Source organism: Cryptococcus neoformans, chromosome 7 (assembly GCF_000149385.1).
Source record: "Cryptococcus neoformans var. neoformans B-3501A chromosome 7, whole genome shotgun sequence".
NCBI classification, from domain to species: Eukaryota; Fungi; Basidiomycota; class Tremellomycetes; order Tremellales; family Cryptococcaceae; genus Cryptococcus; species Cryptococcus deneoformans.
The window spans coordinates 911550-926549 of record NC_009183.1 but is presented as its reverse complement, the minus strand read 5'-3'; the positions used below and the strand labels follow the sequence as shown (position 1 = coordinate 926549).

The following is a 15000-nucleotide window of genomic DNA, read 5'->3' as shown; positions in this document are numbered from 1 at the left end:
GCGGCTGACTTACTTTTAGGACTCTCAAAGCCCCTTCTGAAAACATTTCTCCTCCTTCATCCCTGTTCCCCAGGACGACATCCATTTTCTCAATTTTGCCTCTTTTCCCAACCACCATGTTCAGCGCTCCCTTCCAAGCTTTTGAATCACAGCGCCATTCCATATCGGGACAAAGGACCATCGTTTCGTCAGTGGAAGGAAGGGATTCAATGGGATCTGTCAGGATTATGGAGGGTGGTGAAGGAAGGGAGAGGAAGAAGCGAGGAAGGTAAGTGATCGGGACGTCTGTTAAGATGCGCGTTAGGCTCTACTTCAAGCTGAGCTGGGTAGCAGCAAGGGTCGCGTACCGAACATTTGGAACTTTTCACCTATCAATACAAATTGAAACCGTGAATTGTTCTCAAAGTGAGACATGACGAATGATAACCAGCCCTCCAGATTCTTACTCTGTTTGGTTATTAATCCTTTTTTGTTCAACGACGTATATTAGAATATGCAAAGTCCTTACCTGCATTGCCCCCAGTCCTTCAAGGAAATTAGCTACCACTCTCAATCCAGTGCCGTCTTCCAGAGGTCTGTCGATCAGAGTTGGATCAGTTTCAGTATCGCAGGCGGTAGCGTTGGCAGCCACGGCAGTCAAGGCGGTGAACAGAGAATCGATCGCAGATTGTGTTGGTGTACCCGGCACATCGTCACGGTTGGCGATATCGATTTGGGCGGTAGGTATAGGCGACAGTGGTGAGAGGAGAAGGAATTCCATCGCGATGATTTGATGAGTATCAGGCAAAGGCAATAGCACAGGCGGAATGAGCAAAGAGCATGGCTGTCAGCATTGAATCCGTGTTGCTACAACAAAGGATCGACCAAGACCTACCTTTGCCAGAGGTTACTGTCACTCGTTCCTACCACCGCCGTTGCCGACGATAATGGGTTGGATATTGGTATTTGCTGCGGCAGAACCATTTGCCTGGGCACTCCGTCCATCTCGTTCGGTCGTGTTGCATTCACGACAGACCGTGCTTGCACCTGGTCCAACCCTGTTCTTGGCCCTACCTGCCGCATTTGTGCTTGTTGAGGCGGGTACATCTCGTACTGATCACTCATATCCACTATGACCTCTTCAACGGCCGGACTGGGCCCGTTGGACAGCGGGGGCGGCCTGTTCGTGCTGGTAGTGGACAAGGTCGAGCTGGAGCGTAGCATGACAGGCAGCGGTGTTGTCTGCACGATGTGAATCTGGTTTGAAGGCAGGGCCTCTGAGCCGGAGGACGACGGAGGACTTGTCTGTATTGGGCCATTGAGATACGGCGCGTACGGAGGCGTCATGGGGAACGTGGGAGAGTGGCCGTTGGGGAGAGGATGGACTGGTCTCTGCGACGGATTGTATGGCAGTGGTGTGTGGAGTTGGCGGGCTGGGTGTGTCGGGAGCGGAGACGGGTAGGGCTGTTGTTGGGTGTATGGGTATCCTGCATTTGGATGGTATGGATATGGCCGCTGGCTGGGAGTGTGTATGACCGGGGAGGGCGCCTGGCCGTCCATGAGGTGGATGGTGGTGACGGAGCGTGTCTTGGTAGCGACGAGACACCTGGAGACGACGATGAGAGCAAACGAAAAAACGCAACTCATCTCGCATCTCTTTCCGACACTTTTTGACTCGCATACATTCCATCTCGTCCCCAGCGTCACCATGCTCCGTCTCACCAACACAGCCCGCACCACCATCAGGCAGCTCTCCACCAGCGCCGTCCGAAGGGAAGAGGCCGCGGCCGTCGGTACCGTCGGTGCTGTCCCCGTCAAGCGCCCCGTTGGTGGCTTCCGGTGAGTCCATACATCGTTTTGACTCGATAATGCTCGCTGATTATGCATGCTTGGGCACGTATGGAATCAACAGAGGAGGGTAAGTGTTTTTCAGCTGTTTATGCATGCAAAGAGTACTGACGGATGTGTCTAGTATTCTTGGTTTCGTCAGTGCACCTATCCCCACAAATTCTGGCCAGTCGCTGACCATCCTCTAGTTCTTTGGCTTTGCTTGCGCCTCTTCTCTCTCCATCTACTATCTCCAACAAGAGACTAAGCTCGCTACTGGTCTTTTGACTGCCAGCATCGAAGAACTCCAGCAGGGTACCGGCAAGGTGGGTCCAGCATCTGAAGCATGAAAACCCAAAGACCTCACTAGTGGAGTGGGCCAACTGCGGAAAGGCAGGGCTGACATGGACACAGATAACGTCCCATCTTGACCGGCTCCAGACTGTCGAGAAGGAGCTTGCTACTCTCAAGGCCAACAACGCCCTCAAGGAGGACGTCACCAAGGTCCGAGGCGAGATGAAGAAGGTCTACGTCAGTCATCCTATCCGTCATGAAATAGGTTATAGCATGTACTGATATGTTGGTAGGACGGTCTCCATCTCGAACTCCTCGACTTGCGTGCCCACGTCTGGGGTGTTGAGCAGGACTTGCAAACGGTAGTGAAGACTGGTGAGTATATGCTCCATTTTTATCAAACTCGTCTAACACCACGCAGAGTCCATCAAGATCTAGATGGGTTTACATTAAAATAACAATTCAAAAGAAGAATGTCCAATGCATTGGTGATAATAAATGCTACAACGGTTGATGCCGTACAAAAAAAGAGAATGGTACTGATGTGATCTCCCCCATCAAGGCTCATACAACAAATGTGGCCGTCAACAGAAACCTACGCGACCCCCTCACACCCAGTAGAGAGTCCGCTAGCAGCAAGCGGCAAGTAGCAATAATTTACTTTTTGCTCTTGCTTTTCGCTTTTCCCCGGCCTTTTCCACCTCCGCTTGTTTTCCTCGCTCCAAGGTTCATCGGCGTGCCGTTGGCAAACAATGTTTTCCGCACTACATCCCCATCCTTCTCATCCCCTCCTAGTGTCTTTGTCTCTTCCAATAGAGACGACTGATCTTTATCTCCGGACTGAGCGAGAGGTGGTGAAGACGGTCGTGAGGAAGGTCCTGAAGACAGGGATCGCGGAATGGTAGACGTGCGCGACATGGAGAGGCGAGATCGAGGCGGTAATGACTGAATAGGCAACATATATCTATAGTTTTTCCTTCTTTCAGCTTTTTGTCGTCGTTTTAAAAACACGTTCATCAGAGCACAGACTCACGTTCCCGTTTCACGTCCTATCGTCTCGATCCTGACACGTTGCTCGTCTGTCAACCGTTCAGTCGAGCCATATCCCTGAGGACCTTCAGCAGATACGATAGATTCTTCGCGGTTTATAGGCAGTAATAAAGGATTGTTCTCGCGGGTCTAATGTGGGCCCGCTTTCTGTCAGCATACTGCTCAGCTGCGAAGACGAAGGGTGGTGACTCACGGGCGAAGTGGAGCTGGGAGCTTTGCCTTTACGGGGACCGCAGCAGAGGAAATAGTCGAACAGGCCCATTATGCAACAAACCGGTGACGGTGGTGTTTACAGAGATAGATACAAGGTGGACAAACGAATGACAAACGAATATTTTCACAGAAATATACTGACATGGCGTCCCCAGAAACGACATTGTCGCCTCCCGAGTCAGCAACAACAAAAAAATTACATAATAACAACCCACGACTGCCGCACGGCACGGTCTTCTCCGTGTCAACAAACCTTTTTGTTTGCCGTTGCCGCCTCCGCAAATTTGTGCCGCCAAATCCTCAAAGCCGCAAAAAACCGATGGGACACCCCGGCCCGATGCATATATGCTGCAGTCAAACATACAAAAAAAAACCCTTGACGTATATGTACAACAGTTACCAGTAGCAGGATACGTATCGTCTGCCAAGACATCAATGACCAGTCCGCCATGGCGTGAAGAAAAAGAGAACAAAACGACTGACTCGGGAAGACAGGCAACAACATCTTTGCCTCGCCACAACGCGTCTTCATATTCTTCTCTGACCGTCATGAAAATCGCCATAGTCATCCTAGCGTCTTCCACCTAAAATGCAGGTTTTATATCAGCTGCTCGTACCTCCAGACGTGCCACTTCTTGGTACCTCTCGCCGCAAGCCCATAGACATGAATAATAATAATAATAAAGACGTACTGGATCGTGCGCGGTTCCTGCAGCGTGCATCTCCATATTCAACACGGCTGCAGCCAGCTTTCTCAAACTGGGCCAGACGCCTTCACTCCTGACACCGACTAGTGTCCGCAGCGGGTAGTAGAGTGCGGTATCACGCATCATCTCGTATTGATGTCGATGTCCAATCACCTGGAAAAATAAAACAATAGACTTAGCACGACGGGGAGTTCGAGAGAGGGGGAAGGGACGAACGGCAAGGTCATTGAATAGAGTGTGGCCGATAACGATCTTATCCTTGATGAGCTCTATAATTTGGGGCTGGATTTGCTCATACGTCGGCGCTGAGACCAACTCGTTCAGCTTTTTTTTAAAGTCTCGCTCCGCTTAAATGGTATATACTCACCTCCAACAAGATCTTGTGGTCTTATTCCACTCTCTGATCATCCCATTAGCTTTCTGCTCGTTTGACAAGTTTACTCCCAACGCCTTGTTAGAAGCAAACATACTTCGAGTGACATAGTTCACGACATTTGCAGGATGATGTCTGACAAATGACTCCATCAAGACATTTCCGTATGCATCCACAATCCCAATTCTAAGACAGCTTCTCGTCAGTTTGGCATTTCTTTTCGAGATCACAATACAAACTTTGCCAAACCCATGCAGTTTCTTAACTGAACCATTTCGCAGTCTGGCATTAACAACCAACAAAAGCTGGTCAGTCGCGAATCGCAAAAGTCAGCAACTTACCAAGGGCGACATACTTTTCCAATGGAGGGAACCTGGAACTATTGCTGGGGGCTGCCATTGCCGACTGTCCCGTTAAGAGCCAAGGTCGTAATGCGATGGTGAAGTAATAATGGGTGCTGGCAGGCGAAACCAATACAATTGGGCTTTTTTTTTTTGTGCTGCGAGTTTCACCCCCCACTTTTGGATCTTTGGACACTACTGCACTCTGACAGAGTGTGTCTGTTTTTGGCAAGAGTCGCAAAGAACGGCAAGCAGGACGATGGTCCACGAATGATAATGAGGATGAAAATGAAGGCGATGCCGTAACAAAAGCGACAAAAGCGAATATTCATTCGCGTTTCGTGCCTTGCGACAATGTTTATCAACATTAAAATCGATGATCTCTCGAAATGATGTAGCCATGAACATTGTGTGCATCTAGACATTCTCGCATACTATATTCTAATGGTACAAGTGTTTTTGTACAGGTATAGTTCTATTACTTTGATTCTAAACACTAATCTTAAGTCCATTATTTCACACACTACGAAGTCTCTGAACAAGACACACCTCGAAAGCCCAAAAAGTATCTTTTATCTTCTTTTGCTTCTTCCGTTCCTGCTTGATCCTCACCATGATTATGTTACACTTCACGATAGTCGTATTACAACAACAATCCCGCAGCAACACCAATCAAGCCCAAGGCGACACCCATTCCGACACTCTTCATTCCACCCAAGGCGGCGGTCCTGTGACCGGCCGAACTAGCGGCGGCACCAGTCAAATTGGACGCACCGACACCACCGTAAAGCTGAATGTTTCTATAGTATGTAAATTGCTGGGTAGGTGTTGCCCATTCAGAGTCGTCACCGCCGAAGAAAGTTGAAAAATAGAGGCCGCCGACGGAAGTGATGTCGCTGGAAGTACGGATGATGAGGTCCGTAAACGTCATAGCTGGGACTCCGTTGTACCACAACCTGTCCGTTCGGTTAGAGACAAGATGAATTTGTGAAGCACTAAAAGTTTGCTTACTGGACTACACCGTTGGCAGTGCCAACCTCGTTCAAGATTACCATAAGGTAAATCGTTTGCCATTGGCCGGTAGTGAAGGAGAACGACCCTCGAGCAAGAGACGTTCCATAGTCCGAGTTACAAGTCACGTCGGTTTCACTACAGAAACCTTTCTGAGTTGTCGGAATGTATGCGTAAACTGTGTGATCTAGTCAATACCAGTTCACGGTTGTGGGCGATACACAGCAAAGACATACCTTCCCCGGCACCGCTGGCCCTCCACATCAGTCGAGTACTGAAACAGGTAGTACCGTTCGTCGCGTCGCCACCTGAACATCCATGGGTTTCCGGGCCACCCCTCAAACCGGGAAGTTTTCCACCTTTGTTCCATCTATCCATCGGTTTACGTCAGCCATACATCTTCTATGTATAAAAAAGGTAGTGCGAAACGACTCACGAGAAACCTGTAGGGAACCAAATGTCATACGACAACAACATTCTCTCCAAAGCTCCACCAGAGGAGTCGCTTCCGTTCAATGGCTGCGCATAAAATTGTGTTCCGCCCGTCTTTTTGGAGTACGAACCCGAAGGGTACTCTACACGGAGAGCCGGAGGCTCGCCGTTGAGGTCGGTAACAGCAGGATAGGAAACCCCACTTGATGTGGCAGAGGCAGTGGCCACGGCACTACTGGTCTTTGCACTACTGGTCTTTGCACTACTGGTCTTTGCACTACTGGTCTTTGCACTCTTGGTACTTGTCGAAGTCGTTGATGAAGATGTTGAAGAACCCTGTCGGCGGACAAGGGTGGAAGATGTCGTTGAGGGGTCAGCGGAGAAGACGCTTTAGGTAGCCTGTCAGCATTTGTGCGGTGAAAAAAAAAGAAAGGACAAGGATTCACGTACATGTAAGAACTTCCCCAGTCCACCTTGTTTCCGTTCAAAGACCATTTGCTGTCGATCCAGTCGTTGGCGTCCGTCGAATCGAGCGCTTGGTCCGGCCAGGTAAAGTTGTATTGCGCACTGGTCAAGCCGTATGCGTCTATTATGGAATCTAGAGTAACAGCGGATGCCGGTGACGGAACAAAAGACAGTAGAGCGGAGAGTATAGCGGTGGTTAGAAAAGGAGACATGATGGCGTATGATCGATGGACGCTGTGGGCAGTGGAATTATGACTTAATGGGCGGTGCGTCGAAGAAGATGCGTGCTTGCTAGGTCGCGTCGTCGTACGTGTGGGAACGATTGGGGACGGATATTAAACGAGATTATAAGAGGTATGGCGGGAAGAGGACGAAAACAAACTTGGATACGCTGCGGGAAAAATGGGATGTCAACAGAAGATGAAATATGGATATGTGATGGATCAACAGGACATGCGAAGGAAATAGAGTTTCGCAGCGTCAGGCATGTGTAATACAAGGAACGTACAGCGGGGACTCCGAGGAAGGAAAACACAACGGGAAAAAGCAGCTCCGTGGCCGCCCTGGACAGGGTAACAGCTAGCATCCCTGAGAGAAGCCGGATACAAGAAGAAAAACAAAAGCAAAAAACAGGAGAAGGAAAGTAGTTGAAGAAATGAACTCTAGGAGATCTTGGATCGATCGAAATGGGCAGGGTTAGGCAATAGAAAAGTATTCAACAAGTAATAGCACGCAGTCAGCAAAGAATGTGCACAGCAGTGCCGTAACCTGTGCGGGTTCGGTGCTGCATAATGGGAGAAGTTGCGTTGATGATTGAACAACAGAAGGGGAGCGATAAAATAAGGGAGTGGGCAAAGAAGACCTCGCTACATGGGGAGAAGCCGTTGTATGCCGAGTTTGTTCTTGCTGCGTGCCGGATGTTAGACCAGAACCATAATTTTGTTTTTGAGAGGACACCGGGCTTCGTTGAACCAGTAAACATTCCGCATCGAAAGCGCTCCTTATTTTCCCGTCTGTGATTTCTAAAATGATCTGAAATATGAAGGATGGCGCTAATAGCCAGGGAAAAGACAGCAAGTGGGGGCGGACGGAAGAAAGACGATGCGGCAAAGAAGACCGAACCCAATACAGTTGCAAAAAGCAGCCGACGAGTGCTATGCAGGACAAATTCTAAGCAGCGATGTACCCATCGTTTGCCAATCCATGTTGTGATAGTAAGAATCATCAACACCTTTCCCACAATGCACATAGAAGATGAAAAGACCATTCGTTGCGTTGGCGTTCTGGCCGGAAATGGTTTGGGGCCCCAGATCGGCAAACGTCGTCTCTTGCGCTTCTCGTGCACCGCTGCCCAACAATCGTTCACTTCGTTATACATCTGCCATCTTGACCCTTTTCTTATGGCTCACTCCCCAAAACCAGCCCAGTATCCGTCCGCGAACAAGAAACCTACATTATTCAAGCCGAGTCTCGCTTTCCTAGCTGTCCTCCTTCTAGCTGCTATCGCTTTCCTCTTCACACAGATTGATTTCGCATTCCCGTCGCATCCCTGGAAGACTGTTGGAAAGCTACTGAAAGGCGGCGAACTAGAAATGAACAATCCTAAGCGTACTGTCGGATACTTTGTAGGTGATCCTGTACCTTGTATGCAGGGAATGATAGCTAAACGACTTGACGTAGGTGAACTGGTCAGATCTCTCATGTGATCTTGGCCTGGCAGATTCACTGACTTGCAGATCTCCAGGGGTATTTACGATCGCAAATTTTTCCCTCAAAATATCCCTAGCCAACACCTCACTCATATTAATTATGCCTTTGGAAATGTGAAGAAGGATAGCGGTGAAGTCGTATTGAGTGACTCTTGGGCTGACGTCGAAGTGAGTCATTCGCACGGTTTGATGCATGCAAGGTGCTCATTGTGTGTACAAGATCCACTACGATGGTGATTCGTGGGATGAGCCTGGTACCAACCTCTATGGCTGCTTCAAGGCTATCTATCTTATGAAGAAACAGAATCGGTGAATAGTTGATTTTGTTAAAAGACTTTAGCTAATGCCGTATTCAGCAACTTGAAGGTGCTGCTCTCCATTGGTGGATGGTCCTTCTCCCCTGTAAGTATTATGGTCTCCATAACTCCCATATCGTTCCCAGACTAAACTACGTATAGAATTTTGCCGGTATCGTACACCCCAAATGGCGATCAACGTTCGTACAATCTGCTGTCAAGCTCGTGGAGGATGTCGGTCTGGATGGGTAAGAATTTAAAGCTTCTGATCCTAAACTGTCTGCTAACATCCCCCATAGTCTCGATGTGGGTGTCAAACGTATAGCCACCTGGTGGCTTCTTACTGACCCTATTGAAGATTGATTACGAATACCCCAAGACTCCGCGGGACGCCGAAGCCTATGTCGCTCTGCTTCGCGAACTTCGACAGGGACTTGAGCAACTCGCTCAAAGTAAGGGCAAGCCTCAGGGGCAGTATCAGCTTACTATCGCTGCTCCTTGTGGCTGGGAGCAGATGCAAGTCTTGAGAGTGAAAGAGATGGACCAGGTGAGCCTCAACCGTATATCATCCAGAGAAAGATCAGTCGCTAATGTAGGATAGGTGTTGGATTTCTGGAATTTGATGGCATACGATGTAAGTCTCTCGATAAGATTTTCATGACTATATCCTTATCGTGTTTGATGTAGTTTGCGGGTTCGTGGGACTCTGTGGCAGGTCACCAAGCCAACCTTTACTCCGACAAGCCTGACGGACAGTCTGTTGATCGATCGGTGCGATTCTACCTTGAGGCTGGTGTGCATCCTACCAAGCTCGTCGTTGGTATGTCTGTTCTTTCTTATACTATGTACGAAACTGACGAAATGCACAGGATTGCCCGTCTATGGACGTTCTTTCGCTAACACCAAAGGAATCGGTTCGCCTTTCTCAGGTACCGGAGAAGGGTCATGGGAGGCAGGTATGTGGGACTATAAAGCCCTGCCTCAGCCCGGTGCCCAAGAAATCAATGACCACCGTCTGGGTGCTTCATACAGCTACGATCCGTAAGATCACAAGATCCTCCTATCCCGCCAACACAACTGACCATTTCTTAGGGCAAAGCGTTTCCTCATTTCCTATGATACCCAAGCAATCGCCCATCAGAAAGCTTCATACATTGCTTATCACGGCCTGGGCGGCGCAATGTGGTGGGAGCTGGACTCTGACAAGCCTGAAGAAACAGGACAGGCGTTGGTGAGGACTGTGAGAGACGCGCTGGGTCAACTAGAATGGAGGGAGAATGAGCTGGATTATCCTGGTAGCAGTGAGTCTTTGAGATGTGCAATGGTGGACAGAACATTGCTGACTGGGAATCAGAGTACGATAATTTGAGGAGAAGGATGGAGTAAGATATAATGAATGATACAACTATAGCAAGGTGTTGAAATTTAGAAGAGCATTTTCTTGCGTAATGTGCCCGTACTTTTATGCATGTTCATGGTCGCAACCATGTAGAGACCTTGTATATATCTTATCTTAGGAAGAACAACCTAGGTCTGGGATGGAAGTTGGGGTGCTGCTACCTATATTGCTAAAAGAAAGGATTTCCGATTCCTTCAATAGCCGACTGATTTACTATACGAACGCGCCACGTTGATAAAGTCTTTGTCAACCTATTTTCCTTTCGTTGGTAGTTTTTTCCCGTTCAGTGAATTTTACCTTTCCTTCTCCTACATTAAGAAAACAAACAAAGTCACTTGCTTATCGACATGTGGATATGACCCACTTTCAAGTCTTCCTTCCCCCTCCTTCCTTACCAAGCCTCTCCTCATTCAAGGATGCCTCGGTGATCTCGACAGACCAGCTGTTGACGTTCCATCGGCTCAACCCACCTCCTCGTGAAGAGTCCCATTCATTGCCGCCTCCGAATGATGACCCTTCAAACAATCCGCCGGAGGCCATGGATGTTCATTACATGGATCAGACAGAAGCGACGGGGCATGGAAAGGTGTCTGTATTGGGAAAAAGGACTGTATCGTCGAGGGCGATCGGATCGCAATCAGATCAAAATGAGGATATCGAGATATCGACTTTCGAGGAACGCTCCCGTAATAGAATGCCTCCTCCTCCCTCTCTCCCCACAACCAACCATCCGGCAGTCCGTACGAGTCCCCGCCGAGCTTCAAAAAAGCTTGTCACCCGACCTTCCTTTATACTGCCATCAAGCACGAAACGTTCTACAACTTTGCCTGATCAAGGGCAGGAACAGTCACTGGGCTTGGAATCGACGCTCAACACAACTGCTAGCAGCTGGCCATCCCAGATCCCTCCTTCCGCAGGGGCTGAGACATCAATATTCAACTTTCCGTCTTGGAGTGTACCGACGTCGAGGCTAACTAGTCTACAAGACGTACTGAAGAAGGGCTCGGCACCGCAACAAGGGGGTTTGGTTTTTGACAATGGATATGGTGGGAAAGAGCGATATAACATTATTGCTTGCATTGCCTCTGTGGATACCCCTCTTGAAAGGCAGCGAAAGACGCAGCTTGGTATGCGAGGAAGAACAAAAGGCAGACAAGATGCAAGCGACACGCTATGGATTGGGAAATGGATGATCACCGCGCCCCCACACGGGAATGAAGGTCAGGTAAGCTGTGTTGTCAGACTGTGGGACGAGTGTGCAAAAGACTGGGGCGATGAGAAGGTACGGAAAGGAGATGTTGTTTTATTGGAAAGTACGTTTTGGACGGGTCCATCGGATGGTTTGGTTAACTCAGCTGATGACTGCCGCAGATGTAGAACTCAAATCAGCTTCGGCAAAAGAATTAGCCCATCTAGTTCTCACACCTTCCTCTCGCCCAAAAATAACCATTCTCTATCGTATTCTGCCCCGGTATACCACTACTACGGCGTCAGACTACATCTATCGAGCTCCAGGTGCAGTTCTGCATCATCACTTGGATGGTGAGAGGAAGCGAGATATAGTCAAGGAAGATAGATATCTGAGACCAGACCTGAGACTCGGCAGTAGCGATGTAGGGGTGAGAATGGTGGCAGGTGTCGTCGAGTGGTTTGCAGACTGGATAGGGGGCGAAGGGCCTTCCGCTTAATGTCGTGTCCTGTCACAATTATCTTGTTGTAGGCATTCAGAAGTTGTATTATCGCACGACTATGCATCTCATAATTGCTTCTTTTCATCTCAGCCCAACTATACTTTACGCTTGGAAAGCCTTGAGCCTCTCATCGGCCCAGTTGATGTACTCTCCACTGAGCTCGATGGGACCATTCACAGCCATGCCGGCGAGAACAGAGCCAGGTCTAATCAAATTTCATGTCAGAAACATCACATCTTGTGAGAGTCAACCTAACGCACTGCTCGGGGGCCAAGAGTTCACCCTTCTCATAGGCGCTTTGGAACTTGGCCATGTCGGTAGGGCTCATCTCAGCAGGGCCATGAGTTCGAAGGAAGGATTGCATCTGCAATAGGTTAGTACAGTGGTAGCGGCCATTAGAATCGAAGCAACCACCTACATCAGTCTTAGAAAGATGTTAGCACAATGCAAACAAGTACAGTAGAGAATTACCTACGTTAACCATACCTGGCCTGACAGACCAGATGGCAACACCATTCTCCTTTTCCTCACTAGCTACCGTTCTGGCCAAGCTGTTCATACCAGCCTTGGCCATAGAGTACAAACCCCAAGCCTGGTAGCCAGTAGAGGAAGCTCCGGAGGACACGAGGACCACCCTGCCCTTGGACTTGCGAAGGTGAGGAAGGGCAGGCTGAAGAAGATAGATGGTTGAAAGCAGGTTAGTCTGGACGTATGGAATAAGAGCATCCAGCTGGACGTTCCCAATCTTGTCTGTGAAAGTGTCACCAGAACGTTCATATGCAAAGTGGACCACACGTACCGACCGGGTCGATGCTACCTGCATTGAGCACCAGACCGTCGAGCTGGCCCCACTTGTCGACGGCCTCTTTGACAACCCGGGCATTATCCTCGGGCTTGCTTACGTCGCCCTGCACGGGCAGCACCCTGTCGGCGCCATACTCGTCCACAGCGCCCTGAAGCTCCGGGGTCAGGGAGCGCGAGAGCGTGGCAACTCGAGCGTTGTGCTTCGCGAGGAGGATGCGGAGGACAGCTAGACCGAGGCCTCTCGATGCGCCTGTGAGGATGATGACTGGGGACATTGTGGTGGGGACACGTATAGAAGCGTGCTCGCCACTTTCATCGTTGCCATCCGCGTCGTCGTCTTCCTCACCGCCGCTTCACTCGCTGCCGCCGCCCGCCGCCGGCCGTTCCATCCTCCCTCGCGTCTTTCTCCTTGTTTTCTTCTCAACTCATCTATATATACTTTACATTTCGCACTTCTTCTTGCTCGCATCCTCCATAACCCGTTCTCGACACTCATCAACTGCGTCCTCTGACATCGCCCTGTTTTTCGCACTGGGACCAGCCTCGACATGTCCCGTGTGCCTTCAGGCTCTCAGCAGCCACAGTACACACAGCAGCCGCTCTATCACCCATCCTCCGTCCACTCTCAATCGACACCCATACAACAAACTCATCAGCAATATCATCCTCATACAGGCCAGCCAATGACCTTCCAAGGCGATGCTCACGCGTACTCCTACGACAGGCAGTCTCAGATAAATACATGGCAAGCAAATCCAGGTGCGGCCGGTAGTATGGAATACCACAGTGCCGTTGCTGGTTCTTCGCGTGGAGCCGACCCGTACCAGCCTTATTCCCAGTCTCATCGCTCTTCACCATCCCAATCTGTGACGGCAAGTCGAACACAACCTGCCTCAGCTCAACAATACACCCCTTGGGCACCTGTGCAGACGAGTGCAACAACGCCATCCAGCCGAGGAGGTGGGGTTAAGCTGGAAGATTTGATGAGTAGCGACTCGCGTGCTGGTGGGAAAAATCAGCCTTTATCGGGTATCCCTCTCAGCGTCTCCGCATCTTTTGATACACGATCACAATTTAGTGCAGGTCCTCAGGGTGCCAGCGCAGAAAAGGAAAAAGACAAGGAAAGGGACAAGGCGACCCAGCAACAAGGGCCTTCAGAATTCATCAAAAAACTATATAAGATGCTGGAAGAAGAACAGGCGCAATACGGAAATAGTCGGACAAAGAAGGGAGAAAAGGGAAAGAGAGGTTCAGTGGGTTGGGGAGCAAATGGGACGAGCTTTGTGGTATGGGATATGAACGACTTCACTACGAAAATCCTGTAAATTTGATCCACAACCCATTACTGCATATATTAATGCTAACGCTCTGTAGGCCGCAGACCTTCAGACATTCCAATTTCTCTAGTTTTGTGCGACAGTTGAATAAATATGGCTTTTCCAAGGTTTGTACGACTGAAGACTAGACCGTGTGTATATGCTAACGTCGTGGCAGATAAAGCACGTCGATGCTGGAACGGGTTCCATCAAGGAAAATGTAAATTTTTTTCTTCTTTGCTGATGCTTGATAGGATACGTGACGCAATCTAATGCTAATGTTTCTGATCGGTAGATTTGGGAGTTTCAACATCCGAATTTCCAGGCTGGCGGTAAATCCGATCTTGAGAGTATCAAAGTGAGTCTTCTCCGACAGGTTGGAAGTATCGCTAACGTAGACCAGCGCAAACCCGTGGCGCCCAAGAAGGCGAACAACCAAGAAGGAGATGAAAATTCTCCTCGTCATATTGGTCTGAGCAATGAAGATCAGACCCGTATGCACTTGATGGAAGACAGGATCAATATGCTAGAGGATGCACTCGCGAAATCTAGGTCGGAAGCTGACGAGGCTAGAATGCGTGAGATGGCGATGATGGGTTTGGTAAGAGATATGATTGGTCATATCGCCGCCAGCGAAAGCGGTAGGTTGTATCTGTTAAGCGATAGCGAATTACGCTAATAAGTCCGACAGAAGCGATAGGATCACCGGCAGCTACGACCGGCCATTCCCCTCGGGTGCTGCATCTTCTCAAATCCCTAGACAACCTCGCGAGAGCTTACCCGCCCGAAATGTACCACAGCAACATTGCTCGACAACCAACGACGATGCCTTACACCCCCGCCCAACCTCAAAGTCACCAGTCCTTTCTGAATGCTGCATACAACCCAGCTTTCAGCGGTAACAGTGTCGGCGGCGCGGCTCAAGCACAAGCATCTCCTCATACAGATGGTACAGGAAGTCGAGGGAGCTTTAGCGGGCCAAGCACAGGCGAGATCAAGCCTCCTGCATCTTCTTCCCGCCTTCGAGCGGCTTCTAACGCCGGCGCCGCTCCGTCTGGTAGCGTAAACGCTTCTGTGCCTCTGGCGAGCCAGC

At 49.6% G+C, this 15000-nt stretch overlaps 9 protein-coding genes across 9 annotated transcripts in view; 4 read left to right on the top strand and 5 right to left on the bottom strand.

The window, feature by feature from the left end:
- The window catches only part of CNBG3110 (hypothetical protein), a gene marked incomplete at both ends in the record, with an annotated part of 1793 nt that extends 254 nt beyond the window's left edge, over positions 1 to 1539 (bottom strand). The window contains 4 exons of the mRNA XM_769237.1: positions 14 to 285; positions 348 to 447; positions 509 to 575; positions 875 to 1539. Coding sequence (XP_774330.1) covers positions 14 to 285; positions 348 to 447; positions 509 to 575; positions 875 to 1539 — 1104 coding nt within the window. The remainder of the gene's footprint in view (positions 1 to 13; positions 286 to 347; positions 448 to 508; positions 576 to 874) is intronic.
- Positions 1540 to 1687: 148 nt separating this feature from the next.
- On the top strand, positions 1688 to 2538 carry CNBG3100 (hypothetical protein; the record flags this gene model as incomplete). Its single annotated transcript, XM_769236.1, has 7 exons — positions 1688 to 1818; positions 1892 to 1897; positions 1952 to 1964; positions 2016 to 2132; positions 2221 to 2337; positions 2394 to 2475; positions 2522 to 2538. The coding sequence occupies 7 exons, from the start codon at positions 1688 to 1690 to the stop codon at positions 2536 to 2538; spliced, it is 483 nt and encodes a 160-aa protein (XP_774329.1).
- Positions 2539 to 2757: 219 nt separating this feature from the next.
- CNBG3090 (hypothetical protein) lies at positions 2758 to 3412 on the bottom strand (the record flags this gene model as incomplete). The annotated part of the gene is made up of 3 exons (XM_769235.1): positions 2758 to 3064; positions 3134 to 3279; positions 3344 to 3412. 3 exons carry the CDS (start codon positions 3410 to 3412, stop codon positions 2758 to 2760), a joined length of 522 nt encoding a protein of 173 aa, XP_774328.1.
- Positions 3413 to 3759: 347 nt separating this feature from the next.
- On the bottom strand, positions 3760 to 4717 carry CNBG3080 (hypothetical protein; the record flags this gene model as incomplete). Its single annotated transcript, XM_769234.1, has 7 exons — positions 3760 to 3784; positions 3847 to 3947; positions 4056 to 4223; positions 4287 to 4375; positions 4438 to 4470; positions 4541 to 4629; positions 4683 to 4717. The coding sequence occupies 7 exons, from the start codon at positions 4715 to 4717 to the stop codon at positions 3760 to 3762; spliced, it is 540 nt and encodes a 179-aa protein (XP_774327.1).
- A 710-nt stretch (positions 4718 to 5427) lies between these two features.
- On the bottom strand, positions 5428 to 6904 carry CNBG3070 (hypothetical protein; the record flags this gene model as incomplete). The annotated part of the gene is made up of 5 exons (XM_769233.1): positions 5428 to 5740; positions 5796 to 5973; positions 6032 to 6165; positions 6232 to 6615; positions 6678 to 6904. 5 exons carry the CDS (start codon positions 6902 to 6904, stop codon positions 5428 to 5430), a joined length of 1236 nt encoding a protein of 411 aa, XP_774326.1.
- Positions 6905 to 7933: 1029 nt separating this feature from the next.
- On the top strand, positions 7934 to 10083 carry CNBG3060 (hypothetical protein; the record flags this gene model as incomplete). The annotated part of the gene is made up of 12 exons (XM_769232.1): positions 7934 to 8317; positions 8429 to 8569; positions 8622 to 8710; positions 8758 to 8803; positions 8860 to 8945; positions 8997 to 9003; positions 9056 to 9244; positions 9299 to 9331; positions 9385 to 9517; positions 9567 to 9738; positions 9790 to 9998; positions 10052 to 10083. The coding sequence occupies 12 exons, from the start codon at positions 7934 to 7936 to the stop codon at positions 10081 to 10083; spliced, it is 1521 nt and encodes a 506-aa protein (XP_774325.1).
- A 368-nt stretch (positions 10084 to 10451) lies between these two features.
- Positions 10452 to 11784, top strand: CNBG3050 (hypothetical protein; the record flags this gene model as incomplete). The annotated part of the gene is made up of 2 exons (XM_769231.1): positions 10452 to 11409; positions 11468 to 11784. The coding sequence occupies 2 exons, from the start codon at positions 10452 to 10454 to the stop codon at positions 11782 to 11784; spliced, it is 1275 nt and encodes a 424-aa protein (XP_774324.1).
- A 105-nt stretch (positions 11785 to 11889) lies between these two features.
- On the bottom strand, positions 11890 to 12866 carry CNBG3040 (hypothetical protein; the record flags this gene model as incomplete). The annotated part of the gene is made up of 5 exons (XM_769230.1): positions 11890 to 11992; positions 12048 to 12151; positions 12206 to 12211; positions 12263 to 12537; positions 12587 to 12866. 5 exons carry the CDS (start codon positions 12864 to 12866, stop codon positions 11890 to 11892), a joined length of 768 nt encoding a protein of 255 aa, XP_774323.1.
- A 273-nt stretch (positions 12867 to 13139) lies between these two features.
- The window catches only part of CNBG3030 (hypothetical protein), a gene marked incomplete at both ends in the record, with an annotated part of 3628 nt that continues 1767 nt past the window's right edge, over positions 13140 to 15000 (top strand). Inside the window, 6 exons of the mRNA XM_769229.1 lie at positions 13140 to 13912; positions 13966 to 14035; positions 14086 to 14127; positions 14203 to 14265; positions 14311 to 14548; positions 14599 to 15000. The exon at positions 14599 to 15000 is cut by the window's right edge and continues 691 nt beyond it. Of these exons, the coding sequence (XP_774322.1) occupies positions 13140 to 13912; positions 13966 to 14035; positions 14086 to 14127; positions 14203 to 14265; positions 14311 to 14548; positions 14599 to 15000 (1588 nt within the window). The remainder of the gene's footprint in view (positions 13913 to 13965; positions 14036 to 14085; positions 14128 to 14202; positions 14266 to 14310; positions 14549 to 14598) is intronic.